Source organism: Panulirus ornatus, chromosome 9 (assembly GCF_036320965.1).
Source record: "Panulirus ornatus isolate Po-2019 chromosome 9, ASM3632096v1, whole genome shotgun sequence".
Classification (NCBI taxonomy): domain Eukaryota; kingdom Metazoa; phylum Arthropoda; class Malacostraca; order Decapoda; family Palinuridae; genus Panulirus; species Panulirus ornatus.
Window position 1 is genome coordinate 39,129,732 of NC_092232.1, and position 16,868 is coordinate 39,146,599.

The following is a 16,868-nucleotide window of genomic DNA, read 5'->3' on the forward strand; positions in this document are numbered from 1 at the left end:
AAATTTTTCAGTACCTCTTCTCTGTTTACCTAACCATTCTCCCTGACCCTCTCACTTCACACACCACCCCGACCAAAGCACCCTATATCTGCCACTCTATTATCAAACACATTTAACAAACCTTCAAAATACTCCAACTCCTCCTCACTTCATCACTACTTGTTATTACCTCCCCATTTTCCCCCTTTACCAGTGTTCCCATTTGTTCTCTTGTCTTACAAACTTTACTCACCTCCTTCCAAAACATCTTTTTATCCTCCCTAAAATCCAATGATACTCTCTTACCCCAATTCTCATTTGTCCTTTTTTTCACCTCTTGCACCTTTCTCTTAACCTCCTGCTGCTTTCTTTTATACATCTCCCAATCATTTGCACTACTTCCTTGCAAATCAACTTTTGTATGCTCCAATATGAGGTGCCTGATAACAGGCACAATGAGTGTATAATGTCTATAAAAAAGACACGAAGAACAAGAGGTAATGCTCAAATTACATAGTTATAAGTCTTCTCATTATGATCGGTAAGTTTTATGAGAGAGTGGTAATTGAGAGCTTGGTAAAATGCATATTTCACTGGGAAAGGTACAATGTTTGTACAGGTACGCCACCAATTTTCCGGCACTCTTGGTTTGAAAGCCTTACCGGATTCACCATTTTGCCGGACCAACTGAGCCACGTAATAATAATTCATCAACACACCTCTAACCCACTAATTATGCATCTCCCATGTGTCTGAAGTATACCATGCACTGTTAGAAATTTAACAAATACTGAATATTTGAGCACCCTAAGATGGTAAGTCTGTTCTTAGATTGTTTGAATCCTGTGGGGTCTTCTTCGTCTTCTGATGTTAGTGTTTTCCTAGGTGTGCATCACCAGAATAATGCAGTTTCGTCTGCATTGTACACCTGCTCAGGACTGAGGTGCTCGTCAGCTACGAGTTTTGCAAATTCCTTCACATACTCAGTAGTTCCATGGTTTGTAGACAACTTTTCTCCACACACTTTATTCATGGATATTCCATGAGGCTTCTTGAATCTTTGAAGCCATTTTTCACTATAGTCATGCTCATGTTATAATTTAAATTCTTTATGGAACAACTTAGCCTTGTCCATTATCATGCTACCTGACAAGTCCACTCCATCACTCCGATGCAGTCGAAACCATTCCATCATCACTCAATCGTGCTCAGGACTCTTACCATCTTTCATAGTTTTGCAATCGTCATTTGCTTCTTGGAATTGCTGTCTGCATAGAATTTCAATATTTTCTCCCTTTGCTTCTTTATGTCATAAACAGCTGATGAACCAATACTGTAGATGTTACACAGTTTATGCACCGAAACACCACAGTCCATTTTTTCAACAGTTCTACTTTATCTTGGATCAATATGGACTGGTGTTTACATTTGATAACACAACTGACACTCTCATATGTCTTAGAAGCCATAGCTAGGGTTAAATTTAAGCAAAATAAGCTAAGAATCTCACAGATTTGTGGTATCACCATCACTAAATGCTGTGTAAAGAATGTAAATAAGTGCACCCTACACACAATGCCATCTGTGGCCGCGGTAATTTCAAGTTCCCTCACATAATTTTGTCCGGACTAAAGGAGGTGCCGAACCATTAGTTACTGGAAATTCAGTGGTGTACCTGTACCAGGTGTTTGTTCTGAAAAATTTGTGTGAAAAATACTTGGAGAATGACATGTTTATATCACTAATGAGTCTAAAGTGTATGATGGGGTTCACAGAAGGCCATGTTGCAGGTGCAACAAGGAAAATGGAAAGTTACTAAATGCAGTGAAGCATTTTTACCAGGAAAGTAGGACATATTTGTAGGAAAGGAGTGGTCCCAGGTGAAGGTAGGCCTTCATATGGAATGTGTAGATGTCATTGTGGTTGCTTACTATGTTCAGAGAGAAGGTGCTGAGGGAGATGCATCCAAGGATTTAAGAGCATAGAAGATGAATTACTATTTGCAGATGACAGAAAGAAAGTCCAGAAGCTGGTGATGAGTGTGTGTGAAAAGGGAATGCTGAAAGCAAATGTGATTGAAAGTACAGTAATGCAGTGCAGCAGAGTGGATGAGACAGGATAGTTTGGGTGTTATTCTGACTGGAGAAGACCTGGAGGAAGTGGAATGCTTTAAATATCTGGAAGTGGATGTGGCAATAAGGGTTGAAATAAGTCACAGGGTGGGAGGCTCCATTTATGGACAAAAGTCCATGTCAAGGACAGGCCTTAACAAAATGCAGAGACTTATGAGAAGGAAAAAGAAAAGACATTAAGGAATGAGTGGAAGGAGGGGTCAGTGTCTGGAAGGGCAAAGATGGGTTATGTGTGAAGAACTAGTAGTCCTAAAGATGTCAAAATATGCAGTGTGTGGTAGGATGATGACAATGTAAGAAATGACAGTGTAAGAGAGAAGCATATCTAAAGCTTGAAATGGTGTGGACGTATGGACAAGATAGGTGAAGAAAGACACAGGATCTACCAACATGAAGTGGAGAAAGGAAGGGAGAAGAAGAGACAAAGATGGAAGTGGAAATATGGAGTGAGGAGGCTTGGGGTACCCTGGCTCGAACTTTTCAGAGGATGAGAAGAATGCATGGGATAGAATTACTTGGATTCATGCAAAATATGGGAGGCAATCTGCTGTTCATGGAGGAAATCCAAGCAAAAGAGAAGTCATGATAACCATGGAGTAGTCTGTAAGGTTTGGATGTGTGTGGAAGGCTTTGTTTTCAGAACATCATACATGACAACTAAAGATTGGGTGAGTGCAAATTAGACCAGTTCATTTGTTACTGATGCTACCTCCCTATGATGGGAAAAGCAAGTGGATATAAAACAATAATGATATCTTACAGCACAATAAATAATACTACTAGATACAATCCTTTAAAAACCAGAAACATACTTTATAGAAACTTTGGGTCTTATCTGGAAGTTTACGGGCATGACGAAGGATCTTCTGAATATCTGATTGCAGTCCACCTTGTCGCACCCATACAACACAGTTCAAAGCATAACTCTTCTTTTCATGAACCTGGAATAATTTGACCATTATGTTCATATTGTAATACCACATTAAGAAAAGGAAAATTCATTTTTTCTTTTTTTTTTTGAAGGCTCCATTTATGGACAAAAGTCCTTGTCAAGACCAGGCCTTAACAAAATGCAGAGACTTATGAGAAGAAAAAGAAAGGACAAGGGAAAGTATTTACAAATTTTTGAGGAAGTTAAAAACCTGTTTTTTATAATTTGCCAGGTCATAGTTATTGGGAAAGACATGGGAATGCAAAGAGTTCCAAAGCTTCGCGGTGTAGGCAAAGAAACAGTAATCAAAATTGCCCACCATTCAATTGCCAAGGGCCATACAGTAATAATGTGACAGTACAGCTTGCTGAATATTGCATGGTCTAGCTAGTGGTGGAGACACATAAGCAGCCAGCTCTTGGGAGCAAAACCTAAAGTAATACCTATAGAAGAGGGAAAGTGAACTAACACTGTGGGGTATGAGCAAGAGGGTCAAGTTTGGAAGTAAGCTAGAACCACCCAAGATGTAAGAACAGTACTCCATACAAGATGAATGAATTCTTTGTATATACAGCGCAACTGTTCAGAAGAAAATAAATGTTGATATCTAAACAGGACATCCATTTCTTAGAGGCAAACTTGTATTTTCGTAATGTGGGGTTTCGAAGAAGAGTGGATGTTACAGTAATACCAAATATGTTCATTGAATCAGGAGGTGGAATTTCCTCTTCCCTTTATTTCACTCATACACTGACTTATTTACTCTTTCAATACCCATTCTCTCTGAATTCTTATACCATCTCAACCACTATCCTTAACCCTCGAACCCCATAATTAAGTTCCTTCTCCATGCCTCTCTGATTTTTCTTTTAGTAGAGAGAAAAACTTTTTTCCCTTTACAAAATGAGATATGTATTACAAATTATCTTTAGCTTTGTGAAATTCACAGACATAGTGCTATGCATAACCTTCATACACAATAGTGTATTATATTTCTGAAGTCTAGTCACTGCACCTGAAGAAGCACAAAAATTTATATGAGAATCCATAGAAGGGAAATTAAAAAAATGGTAATTAATAAAGACAGCTGAGCTACATTGAGAAGCTGGGGGTTATAAATCTGCCTATAATGGAGAAGAGAAGAAAGAGGGGTAACTTGATTATAGGCCTTCTGGTTTCTTAATCAGTTGGATGAAAATATGACAATACACAGATCTTCATTTCATGTAATGACAGAATAACCAAAAGCTCAGCAAGAAGCTTGTTAAAAAGGATGTGAAGCTGTACTGTTTCAGTGTTTTAGCATTATATTCTTATGAGTTCTATCTATTGAACTTTTTACTATCAAGTAACTTTTTCATATTGCCAGCATTAACAATATCATATGCAATGAAAATGTAAATGATGGCAGTAAAAAAAATGCTCAAAAAGCTACTTGATGGAAAAGAGAGTTCATGAGATGGGGCCCTAAGCTAGGTCTTTTCTTTTCTACCTTTTATATTCATGGAATGAGCATCATTTTGTTTTCTCTAGATAGATCAATCAAACACATATTCTGTAAGTATAGTGTTAACAACAGGCTTGTTTTAATTTTTTCTTCCTTTTATACTGATGGAATGAACATTATTTTGTTTTGTCTTTTCTATTAAGATCAATATAATCTACACATATTCTTTGGCAGCTACACTTTACATACAATCATGCACATATCACTAATAATTGGTAAATGTTGCAATAATGATATAAAGTACATATTATTTCCCCCTTTCATGCATAAAGAGAAACAATGTAATTCTCATGTCAGAGCATTGTGCACTCATGCAATCCATTACTCCTACCCAAAACGTGGCTTTTGAACCAAGGCAAGAAAACTGATTGCGTTTACATGCAAGTGGAGCAGTTGCCTAAACAGGCAGCAAGTATGAATATGTTACTATACTTTGTCACTGTCTCCCGCATTAGCAAGGTAGCGCAAGGAAACAGACAAAAGAATGGCCCAACCCACCCACATACACATGTATATACATATACATCCACACAAGCACATATACATAACTATGCATCTCAACGTATACAAATATATAAAAACACAGACATATACATATATACACATGTACATAATTCATACTGTCTGCCCTTATCCATTCCCGTCGCCACCCCAACACACATGAAATGAAAACCCCCTACCCCCGCATGTGCGCAAGGTAGCGCTAAGAAAAGACAACAAAGGGTACATTCGTTCACACTCAGTCTCTAGCTGTCATGTATAATGCATCGAAACCACAGCTCCCTTTCCACATCCAGGCCCCACAAAACTTTCCATGGTTACCCCAGATACTTCACATGCCATGGTTCAATCCACTGACAGCACATCCACCCCAGTATACCACATTGTTCCAATTCACTCTATTCCTTGCATGCCTTTCACCCTCATGCATGTTTAGGCCCCGATCACTCAAAATATTTTTCACTCCATCTTTCCACCTCCAATTTGGTCTCCCACTTCTCATTCCCTCCATCTCTGACATTTTTTTTTTTTTTTTTTTATACTTTGTCGCTGTCTCCCGCGTTTGCGAGGTAGCGCAAGGAAACAGACGAAAGAAATGGCCCAACCCCCCCCCATACACATGTATATACATACGTCCACACACGCAAATATACATACCTACACAGCTTTCCACGGTTTACCCCAGACGCTTCACATGCCTTGATTCAATCCACTGACAGCACGTCAACCCCGGTATACCACATCGCTCCAATTCACTCTATTCCTTGCCCTCCTTTCACCCTCCTGCATGTTCAGGCCCCGATCACACAAAATCTTTTTCACTCCATCTTTCCACCTCCAATTTGGTCTCCCTCTTCTCCTTGCTCCCTCCACCTCCGACACATATATCCTCTTGGTCAATCTTTCCTCACTCATCCTCTCCATGTGCCCAAACCACTTCAAAACACCCTCTTCTGCTCTCTCAACCACGCTCTTTTTATTTCCACACATCTCTCTTACCCTTACGTTACTCACTCGATCAAACCACCTCACACCACACACTGTCCTCAAACATCTCATTTCCAGCACATCCATCCTCCTGCGCACAACTCTATCCATAGCCCACGCCTCGCAACCATACAACATTGTTGGAACCACTATTCCCTCAAACATACCCATTTTTGCTTTCCGAGATAATGTTCTCGACTTCCACACATTCTTCAAGGCCCCCAGAATTTTCGCCCCCTCCCCCACCCTATGATCCACTTCCGCTTCCATGGTTCCATCCGCTGCCAGATCCACTCCCAGATATCTAAAACACTTCACTTCCTCCAGTTTTTCTCCATTCAAACTCACCTCCCAATTGACTTGACCCTCAACCCTACGGTACCTAATAACCTTGCTCTTATTCACATTTACTCTTAACTTTCTTCTTCCACACACTTTACCAAACTCAGTCACCAGCTTCTGCAGTTTCTCACATGAATCAGCCACCAGCGCTGTATCATCAGCGAACAACAACTGACTCACTTCCCAAGCTCTCTCATCCCCAACAGACTTCATACTTGCCCCTCTTTCCAAAACTCTTGCATTTACCTCCCTAACAACCCCATCCATAAACGAATTAAACAACCATGGAGACATCACACACCCCTGCCGCAAACCTACATTCACTGAGAACCAATCACTTTCCTCTCTTCCTACACGTACACATGCCTTACATCCTCGATAAAAACTTTTCACTGCTTCTAACAACTTTCCTCCCACACCATATATTCTTAATACCTTCCACAGAGCATCTCTATCAACTCTATCATATGCCTTCTCCAGATCCATAAATGCTACATACAAATCCATTTGCTTTTCTAAGTATTTCTCACATACATTCTTCAAAGCAAACACCTGATCCACACATCCTCTACCACTTCTGAAACCACACTGCTCTTCCCCAATCTGATGCTCTGTACATGCCTTCACCCTCTCAATCAATACCCTCCCATATAATTTACCAGGAATACTCAACAAACTTATACCTCTGTAATTTGAGCACTCACTCTTATCCCCTTTGCCTTTGTACAATGGCACTATGCACGCATTCCGCCAATCCTCAGGCACCTCACCATGAGTCATACATACATTAAATAACCTTACCAACCAGTCAACAATACAGTCACCCCCTTTTTTAATAAATTCCACTGCAATACCATCCAAACCTGCTGCCTTGCCGGCTTTCATCTTCCGCAAAGCTTTCACTACCTCTTCTCTGTTTACCAAATCATTTTCCCTAACCCTCTCACTTTGCACACCACCTCGACCAAAACACCCTATATCTGCCACTCTATCATCAAACACATTCAACAAACCTTCAAAATATTCACTCCATCTCCTTCTCACATCACCACTACTTGTTATCACCTCCCCATTTGCGCCCTTCACTGAAGTTCCCATTTGCTCCCTTGTCTTACGCACTTTATTTACCTCCCTCCAGAACATCTTTTTATTCTCCCTAAAATTTAATGATACTCTCTCACCCCAACTCTCATTTGCCCTTTTTTTCACCTCTTGCACCTTTCTCTTGACCTCCTGTCTCTTTCTTTTATACATCTCCCACTCAATTGCATTTTTTCCCTGCAAAAATCGTCCAAATGCCTCTTTCTTCTCTTTCACTAATAATCTTACTTCTTCATCCCACCACTCACTACCCTTTCTAATCAACCCACCTCCCACTCTTCTCATGCCACAAGCATTTTTTGCGCAATCCATCACTGATTCCCTAAATACATCCCATTCCTCCCCCACTCCCCTTGCTTCCATTGTTCTCACCTTTTTCCATTCTGTACTCAGTCTCTCCTGGTACTTCCTCACACAGGTCTCCTTCTCAAGCTCACTTACTCTCAGCACCCTCTTCACCCCAACATTCACTCTTCTATTCTGAAAACCCATACAAATCTTCACCTTAGCCTCCACAAGATAATGATCAGACATCCCTCCAGTTGCACCTCTCAGCACATTAACATCCAAAAGTCACTCTTTCGCGCGCCTATTAATTAACACGTAATCCAATAACGCTCTCTGGCCATCTCTCCTATTTACATATGTATACTTATGTATATCTCGCTTTTTAACCAGGTATTCCCAATCCAGTCCTTTTTCAGCACATAAATCTACAAGCTCTTCACCATTTCCATTTACAACACTGAACACCCAATGTATACCAATTATTCCCTCAACTGCCACATTACTCACCTTTGCATTCAAATCACCCATGTATGGGTATGTATATGTGTGTGTGGACGTGTATGTATATACATGTGTATGTGGGTGGGTTTTGCCATTCTTTCATCTGTTTCCTTGCACTACCTCACTAATGCGAGAGATAGCGACAAAGTAAAAAGAAAAGAAAAAAAATATATGTATATACATATATATACATATATACAGAGAAGAGGTAGTAAAAGCTTTGCGGAAGATGAAAGCTGGCAAGGCAGCGGGTTTGGATGGTATTACAGTGGAATTTATTAAAAAAGGGGATGACTGTATTGTTGACTGGTTGGTAAGGTTATTTAATGTATGTATGACTCATGGTGAGGTGCCTGAGGATTGGCGGAATGCTTGCATAGTGCCATTGTACAAAGGTAAAGGGGATAGAAGTGAGTGCTCAAATTACAGAGGTATAAGATTGTTGAATATTCCTGGGAAATTATAAGGGAGAGTATTGATTGAGAGGGTGAAAAGGCATGTACAGAGCATCAGATTGGGGAAGAGCAGTGTGATTTCAGAAGTGGTAGAGGATATGTGGATTGGGTGTTTGCTTTGAAGAATGTATGTGAGAAATACTTAGAAAAGCAAATGGAATTGTATGTAGCATTTATGGATCTGGAGAAGGCATATGATCAAATATATGGTGTGGGAGGCAAGTTTTTAGAAGCAGTGAAAAGTTTTTATAGAGGATGTAAGGCATGTGTACGTGTAGGAAGTGAGATAAGTGATTGCTTCTCAGTATATGTTGGGATGTGTCTTCTCATATTCAGACAGTCTTATAATAACATCACAGCACCATAACATTATACAAGTGGCAACAAACATACAACACTACATCAAACAACTGCATCTCCACAGATGGCTTCAGTAATCCATTTAGTTCCAAACAAATATGATTCCAACCAGCACCCAACCATCACCTTAAAAAGCTAATTGCTCAAACTTAACAAAATTTCAACTATCATAATAATGGTATCATGAATGACAAAAAAGGAGCTATCTTTTTTATTATTTTTGTTATTTTGCTTCGTCGCTGTCTCCTGTGTTAGCGAGGTAGTGCAAGGAAACAGACGAAAGAATGGCCCAACCCACCCACATACACATACACATACACTTCCAAACATGCAAATATACATACCTATACATCTCAATATATACATATATATACACACACAGACATATACATATATACACATGTACATAATTCATACTATCTGTCTTTATTCATTCCCATCGCCACCTAGCCACACATGGAATAACAACCCCCCTCCCCCCTCATGTGTGCGAGGTAGCGCTAGGAAAAGACAACAAAGGCCCCATTTGTTCACACTCAGTCTCTACCTGTCATGTAATAATACACCGAAACCACAGCTCCTTTTCCACATCCAGGCAACACAGAACTATCCATGCTTTACCCCAGACGCTTCACATGCCCTGGTTCAATCCATTGACAGCATATCCACCCCGGTACACCACATTGTTCCAATTCACTCTATTCCTTGCATGCCTTTCACCCTCCTGCATGTTCAGGCCCCAATCACTCAAAATCTTTTTCACTCCATTTTTCCACCTCCAATTTGGTCTCCCACATCTCCTCGTTCCCTCCACTTTTGACACATATATCCTCTTGGTCAGTCTTTCCTCATTCTCTCCATGAGATCAAACCATTTCAAAACACCCTCTTCTGCTCTCTCAACCACTTTCTTTTATTACCACACATCTCTCTTACCCTTTCATTACTTACTCGATCAAACCACCTCACACCACATATTGTCCTCAAACATCTCATTTCCAGCACATCCACCCTCCTGTGCACGACTCTATCCATAGCCCACGCCTCGCAACCATACAACATTGTTAGAACCACTATTCCTTCAAACATACCCATTTTTGCTTTTCGAGATAATGTTCTCGACTTCCACACATTCTTCACGGCTCCCAGAATTTTTGCCCCCTTCCCTACCCTATGATTCACTTCCGCTTCCATGGTTCCATCCGCTGCCAAATCCACTCCCAGATATCTAAAACACTTGACTTCCTCCACTTTTTCTCCATTCAAACTTACTTCCCAATTGACTTGACCCTCAACCCTACTGTACCTAATAACCTTGCTCTTATTCACATTTACTCTCAACTTTCTTCTTTCACACACTTTACCAAACTCAGTCACCAGCTTCTGCAGTTTCTCACATGAATCAGCCACCTGTGCTGTAACATCAGCGAACAACAACTGACTCACTTCCCAAGCTCTCTAATCCACAACAGACTGCATACTTGCCCCTCTTTCCAAAACTCTTGCATTCACCTCCCTAACAACCCCATCCATAAACAAATCAAACAACCATGGAGACAGCACACACCCCTGCCGCAAACCTACATTCACTGAGAACCAATCACTTTCCTCTCTTCCTACACGTACACATGCCTTACATCCTCGATAAAAACTTTTCACTGCTTCTAACAACTTGCCTCCCACACCATATATTCTTAATACCTTTCACAGAGCATCTCTATCAACTCTATCATATGCCTTCTCCAGATCCATAAATGCTACATACAAATCCATTTGTTTTTCTAAGTATTTCTCATATACATTCTTCAAAGCAAACACCTGATCCACACATCCTCTACCACTTCTGAAACCACAGAACTATGAGATGAATTATGATGAATATATAGGTTGCACTACAGCCAACAAGCATTATAAATGTTACAGTTATCTCCCCTATTTACCATTAAATGTTATAGTTACCCATTATATCTTATTCAGTTTTATTTGAGAAATTGTACAGAAACTGGAAGAAAGCCAAGGACAAGCCTCTCTCTCTCAGGAATCGCCATAAGAGAAAGATTTGACACAAAGGTGTTGGTAAATGTATAATGTAATCTGTACACATCTCAGTAATTTCAAACCCTTATGCCATATAATTAAGGCCAGTGAATTTGCCAGAGTGATGTTAAGTAATATAGAGAGAGATCTATGTATCAAGAATATATGGTATTTATGTTATGAGAGAGAGCAAAATCCCTGGGGATAGGGGAGAAACAATACTTCCCACACATTCCTCACGTGTCATAGAAGGCGACTAAAGGGGACGGGAGCGGGGGGCTGGAAAACCTCTCCTCCTTGTATTTTAACTTCTAAAAGGGGAAACAGAAGAAGGAGTCACGCGGGGAGTGCTCATCCTCCTGAAGGCTCAGATTGGGGTGTCTAAATGTGTGTGGATGTAACCAAGATGAGAAAAAAGGAGAGATAGGTAGTATGTTTGAGGAAAGGAACCTGGATGTTTTGGCTCTGAGTGAAATGAAGCTCAAGGGTAAAGGGGAACAGTGGTTTGGGAATGTCTTGGGAGTAAAGTCAGAGGTTAGTGAGAGGACAAGAGCAAGGGAAGGAGTAGCACTACTCCTGAAACAGGAGTGGTGGGAGTATGTGATAGAGTGTAAGAAAGTAAACTTTAGATTGATATGGGTAAAACTGAAAGTGGATGGAGGTGCATATGCACCTGGGCATAAAAAGAAAGATCATGAGGGGCAAGTGTTTTGGGAGCAGCTGAGTGAGTGTGTTAGTAGTTTTGATGCACAAGACTGAGTTATAGTGAAGGGTGTTCTGAATGTAAAGGTGAGTAATGTGGCAGGTGAGGGAATAATTGGTGTACGTGAGGTGTTCAGTGTTGTAAATGGAAATGGTGAAGATCTTGTAGATTTATGTGCTGAAAAAGGACTGGTGACTGGGAATACCTGGTTTAAAAAGAGAGATATACATAAGTATACATATGTAAGTAGGAGAGATGGCCAGAGAGTGTTATTGGATTACATGTTAATTGATAGGTGCACGGAAGAGAGACTTTTGGATGTTAATGTGCTGAGAGGTGCAACTGGAGGGATGTCTGATCATTATCTTGTCAAGGCGAAGGTGAGGATTTGTAGAGATTTCATAAAAGAGAGAATGTTGGTGTGAAGAGAGTGGTAAGAGTAAGTGAGCTTGGAAGGAGACTTGTGTGAGGAAGTACCAGGAGAGACTGAGTACAGAATGGAAAAAGGTGAGAATAAAGAACGTACGGGGAGTGGGGGAGGAATGGGATGTATTTAGGGAAGCAGTGATGGCTTGTGCAAAGATGCTTCTGGCATGAGAAGTGTGGGAGGTGGGCTGATTAGAAAGGGCAGTGAGTGGTGGGATGAAGTAAGATTATTAGTGAAACAGAAGAGAGAGGCATTTGGATGATTTTTGCAGGGAAATAATGCAACTGACTGGGAGATGTATAAAAGAAAGAGTCAGGAGGTCACGAGAAAGGTGCAAGAGGTGAAAAAGAGGGCAAATGAGAGTTGGGGTGAGAGAGTATCATCAAATGTTAGGGAGAATAAAAAGATGTTTTGAAAGGAGGTAAATAAAGTGTGGAAGACAAGGGAACAAATGGGAACTTCAGTGAAGGGGTTAATGGAGAGGTGATAACAAGTAGTGATGATGTGAGAAGATGGAGTGAGTATTTTGAAGGTTTGTTGAATGTGTTTGATGATAGAGTGGCAGATATAGGGTGTTTTGGTCGAGGTAGAGTGCAAAGTGAGAGGGTTAGGGAAAATGATTGGTAAACAGAGAAGAGGTAGTAAAAGCTTTGTGGAAGATGAAAGCCAGCAAGGCAGCGCGTTTGGATGGTATTGTAGTGGAATTATTAAAAAAAAGGGGGTGATTGTATTGTTGACTGTTTGGTAAGGTTATTTAATGTATGTATGATTCATGGTGAGGTGCCTGAGGATTGGCGGAATGCTTGCATAGTGCCATTGTACAAAGGCAAAGGGGATAAAAGTGAATGCTCAAATTACAGAGGTATAAGTTTGCTGAGTATTCCTGGTAAATTATATGGGAGGGTATTGATTGAGAGGGTGAAGGCATGTACAGAGCATCAGATTGGGGAAGAGCAGTGTGGTTTCAGAAGTGGTAGAGGATGTGTGGATCAGGTGTTTGCTTTGAAGAATGTATGAGAAATACTTAGAAAAGCAAATGGATTTGTATGTAGCATTTATGGATCTGGAGAAGGCATATGATAGAGTTGATAGAGATGCTCTGTGGAAGGTATTAAGAATATATGGTGTGGGAGGCAAGTTGTTAGAAGCAGTGAAAAGTTTTTATCGAGGATGTAAGGCTTGTGTACGTTTAGGAAGAAAGGAAAGTCATTGGTTCTTAGTGAATGTTGGTTTGTGGCAGGTGTGCACTATGTCTCCATGGTTGTTTAATTTGTTTATGGATGGGGTTGTTAGGGAGGTGAATGCAAGAGTTTTGGAGAGAGGGGCAAGTATGTAGTTTGTTGTGAATGAGAGAACTTGGGAAGTGAGTCAGTTTTTGTTCGCTGATGATACAGCGCTGGTGGCTGATTCGACTGGGAAACTGCAGAAGCTGGTGACTGAGTTTGGTAACGTGTGTGAAAGAAGAAAGTTGAGAGTAAATGTGAATAAGAGCAAGGTTATTAGGTACAGTAGGGTTGTGGGACATGTCAATTGGGAGGTAAGTTTGAATAGAGAGAAACTGGAGGAAGTCAAGTGTTTTAGATATCTGGGAGTGGATTTGGTAGCAGATGGAACCATGGAAGTGGAAGGGAATCATAGGGTGGGGGAGGGGGTGAAAGTTCTGGGAGCGTTGAAGAATGTGTGGATGTCGAGAACGTTATCTTGGAAGGCAAAAATGGGTATGTTTGAAGGAATAGTGGTTCCAACAGTGTTATATGGTTGCGAGGCATGGGCAATATATAGAGTTGTGTGGAGGAGGGTGGATGTGCTGTAAATGAGATGTTTGAGGACAATATGTGGTGTGAGGTGGTTTGATCGAGTAAGTAATGAAAGGGTAAGAGAGATGTGTGGTAATAAAAAGAAAGTGGTTGAGAGAGCAGAAGAGGGTGTTTTGAAATGGTTCGGTCACATAGAGAGAATGTGTGAGGAAAGATTGACAAAGAGGATATATGTGTCAGAGGTGGAGGGAACGAGGAGAAGTGGGAGACCAAATTGGAGGTGGAAAGATGGAGTGAAAAAGATTTTGAGTGATCGGGGCCTGAACATGCAGGAGGGTGAAAGGCGTACAAGGAATAGAGTGAATTGGAATGATGTGGGCAAGGAATAGAGTGAATTGGAACGATGTGGTATACTGGGGTCGACGTGCTGTCAATGGATTGAACCAGGGCATGTGAAGCATTTGGGGTAAACCATGGAAAGTTTTGTGGGGCCTGGATGTGGAAAGGGAGCTGTGGTTTCGGTGACAGATAGAGAGTGAGTGTGAACGAATGTGGCCTTCTTGTCTTTTCCTAGCGCTACCTCGCGCACATGCGGGGGTAGGGGGTTGTTATTTCAAGTGTGGCGGGGAGGCGACAGGAATGAATACGGGCAGACTGTATGAATTATGTACATGTTTATATATGCATATGTCTGTGTGTTCATATATATGTATATGTTGAGATGTATAGGTATGTATATGTGCGTGTGTGGACGTGTATATATATACATGTGTATGTGGGTGGGTTGGGCCATTCTTTCAACTGTTTCGTTGCGCTACCTCGCTAACGCGGGAGACAGCGTCAAAGTATAATAAATATAACTGAATAAATATATTTCTATGGACTTCTATATGTGTTTGGTATTTGACCAACTTGAGAAGAAGGGAATAGTAAATATATCATTACGGCCGTCAGCTGTCAGGAGATGTTAGCCAGATTGTGAGGGAATCTGTGTCTAGCCCAAATCTCTCTATTAAGAGAAGCCATTAAAACAGAATTATCTGTTTTAATGGGCCTATGGGCTGATTATACACCCTATAATGTGTAAGGGGTGGAGGTAGGACGTAACATGGGGGCCTGTTCGGGATCTTGAACTGTGAAACCTACTATCTGGGATGCTTGTACTGTGCAACCTGCTGTCTGGGATTGTGAACTGTGGAACCTGCTGTCAGGGAGCTGAATATGTGGAAGCCTGTTGTCAAGGATATGAAAATGTGAACACAGTCCATGGAGCTGAAATTGTGAAACTATGTAATTCAAGTTGTCCAAAGTGTTGTGGGTTAGTACTCTACTGTGCTCTCTTGAAATATATGGAGAAGATTTCTCTAAACAAGTGTTCATATTTGTAAATATATTGTGTTTAAACATGGCAGATAACGTTGAGAAATAATAAAGATGAACTGAACCAGGTGGCAGTTAATTATGGAATTTCTCTGCTGACACATGTCAAAGGTGACATGCAGAGAGAGTTAACTGACCAGTTGGTGTCCCTATCAATATTGAAGGAGTGTCAAGATGTTGATAATAGAGAAAAAGTTGTAATGGAGAAATTAAGATTCAAATTTGAGCTTAAGAAAATACAAATAGAGGTAGAAAGAGAGAATCTAAGCTTATAAAGAAGTAAAACAGAAAATTAGAAATTGAGGGTACAAGGAGAAAATATGAAAGTAAGTCAGTTACCTGAGTGTATAGAAAAAGAAGCTGAGGACCTCTTTATTCAGTTTAAAAAACCTGCCTCTATTAAAGAATGGGGTGAAATTGACTGGGCTATGTTGGTGCAGAGTAATTTAATGTCCTAATTTAATGGAATCAGTAGATTATAAGGCTGTTAAGGAATAAGCATTAAAAACTGTGGAATTAGACGCAGAAGCATACAGGAGAAGATTTAGGGATGACAAGAAAATTAGCGGACAAACTCACCTGGAGATGGCTAGAGAATGTGGAATGACATTTGATAGGTGGTGTAAGTCAGAAATAGTTGAAACAATGAAGGACCAGAGGCAACTAATCCTGTTGAAACAGTTCAAAAGTGGCTTAAAACCTGAAATATATTATGAAATATGCAAAAGTAGAGTGAAAGATGTGACGGAAGCAGCCAGGATGGCTGACCAGTTAGAATTAGCTAAAAAATATTGTAAGAAAGAAAAAACATGTAAACAAAGTATGATAAGACAGAGTAATAGAGAGAATTATGACAACCTTATAAGTATCCACCCTATTCAAATGTTCAACAGCCTAGTCAGCATTATTATGTGGAAGATGCACTTAAGTATGAGCCACAAAACAACACAGGGAATAGATTCCAAAGACATAAACAATACAGGTATTCAAGACCTCAGTTTAGTCATAACCTTTAAATAAAAAGACATGAGAGACCACCAACGAAATGTTTGGGATGTGGAGAATTTAGTCATGGTAAATATCAGTGTCAAAAATCACCAAAGACAATAGGATTAAATGTTGCTTGGGAACAGAAACATGATATTAGTGAGGTAAGAAGTAATAAGTATAATGTGGGTAAACCAAAGTGTGCAATTTGTGAGCCATATATTACTGAAGGAACGGTTGAAATTCAAGGCAGTCCTGAGAAGAAAATTTTGATATTGAAGGATACTGCGGCAAGTCAGAGTTTAATTGTGATAAATGTATTAGAATAGACAAAGGGGTCTTACTCTGAGGAAAAAATAAATGTAAAAGGGTCATGGTTAGGCAAGCCTATCCCATTGCATTATGTAAGTCTTAAGAGTGGATTTGTGAGTGGCCGTGTAAAGGGTGGGATATGTGAGGAATTCCCTATGCCTGGAGTACACATGCTACTGAGG

At 40.3% G+C, this 16,868-nt stretch overlaps 1 protein-coding gene across 4 annotated transcripts in view; it reads right to left on the bottom strand.

The window, feature by feature from the left end:
- The window catches only part of IntS14 (integrator complex subunit 14), a 206,815-nt gene that overhangs the window by 34,721 nt on the left and 155,226 nt on the right, over positions 1-16,868 (bottom strand). For all 4 annotated transcript variants that reach the window (XM_071665059.1, XM_071665061.1, XM_071665060.1 and 1 more), the window contains exon 11: positions 2,924-3,052. In XM_071665059.1, coding sequence (XP_071521160.1) covers positions 2,924-3,052 — 129 coding nt within the window. The remainder of the gene's footprint in view (positions 1-2,923; positions 3,053-16,868) is intronic.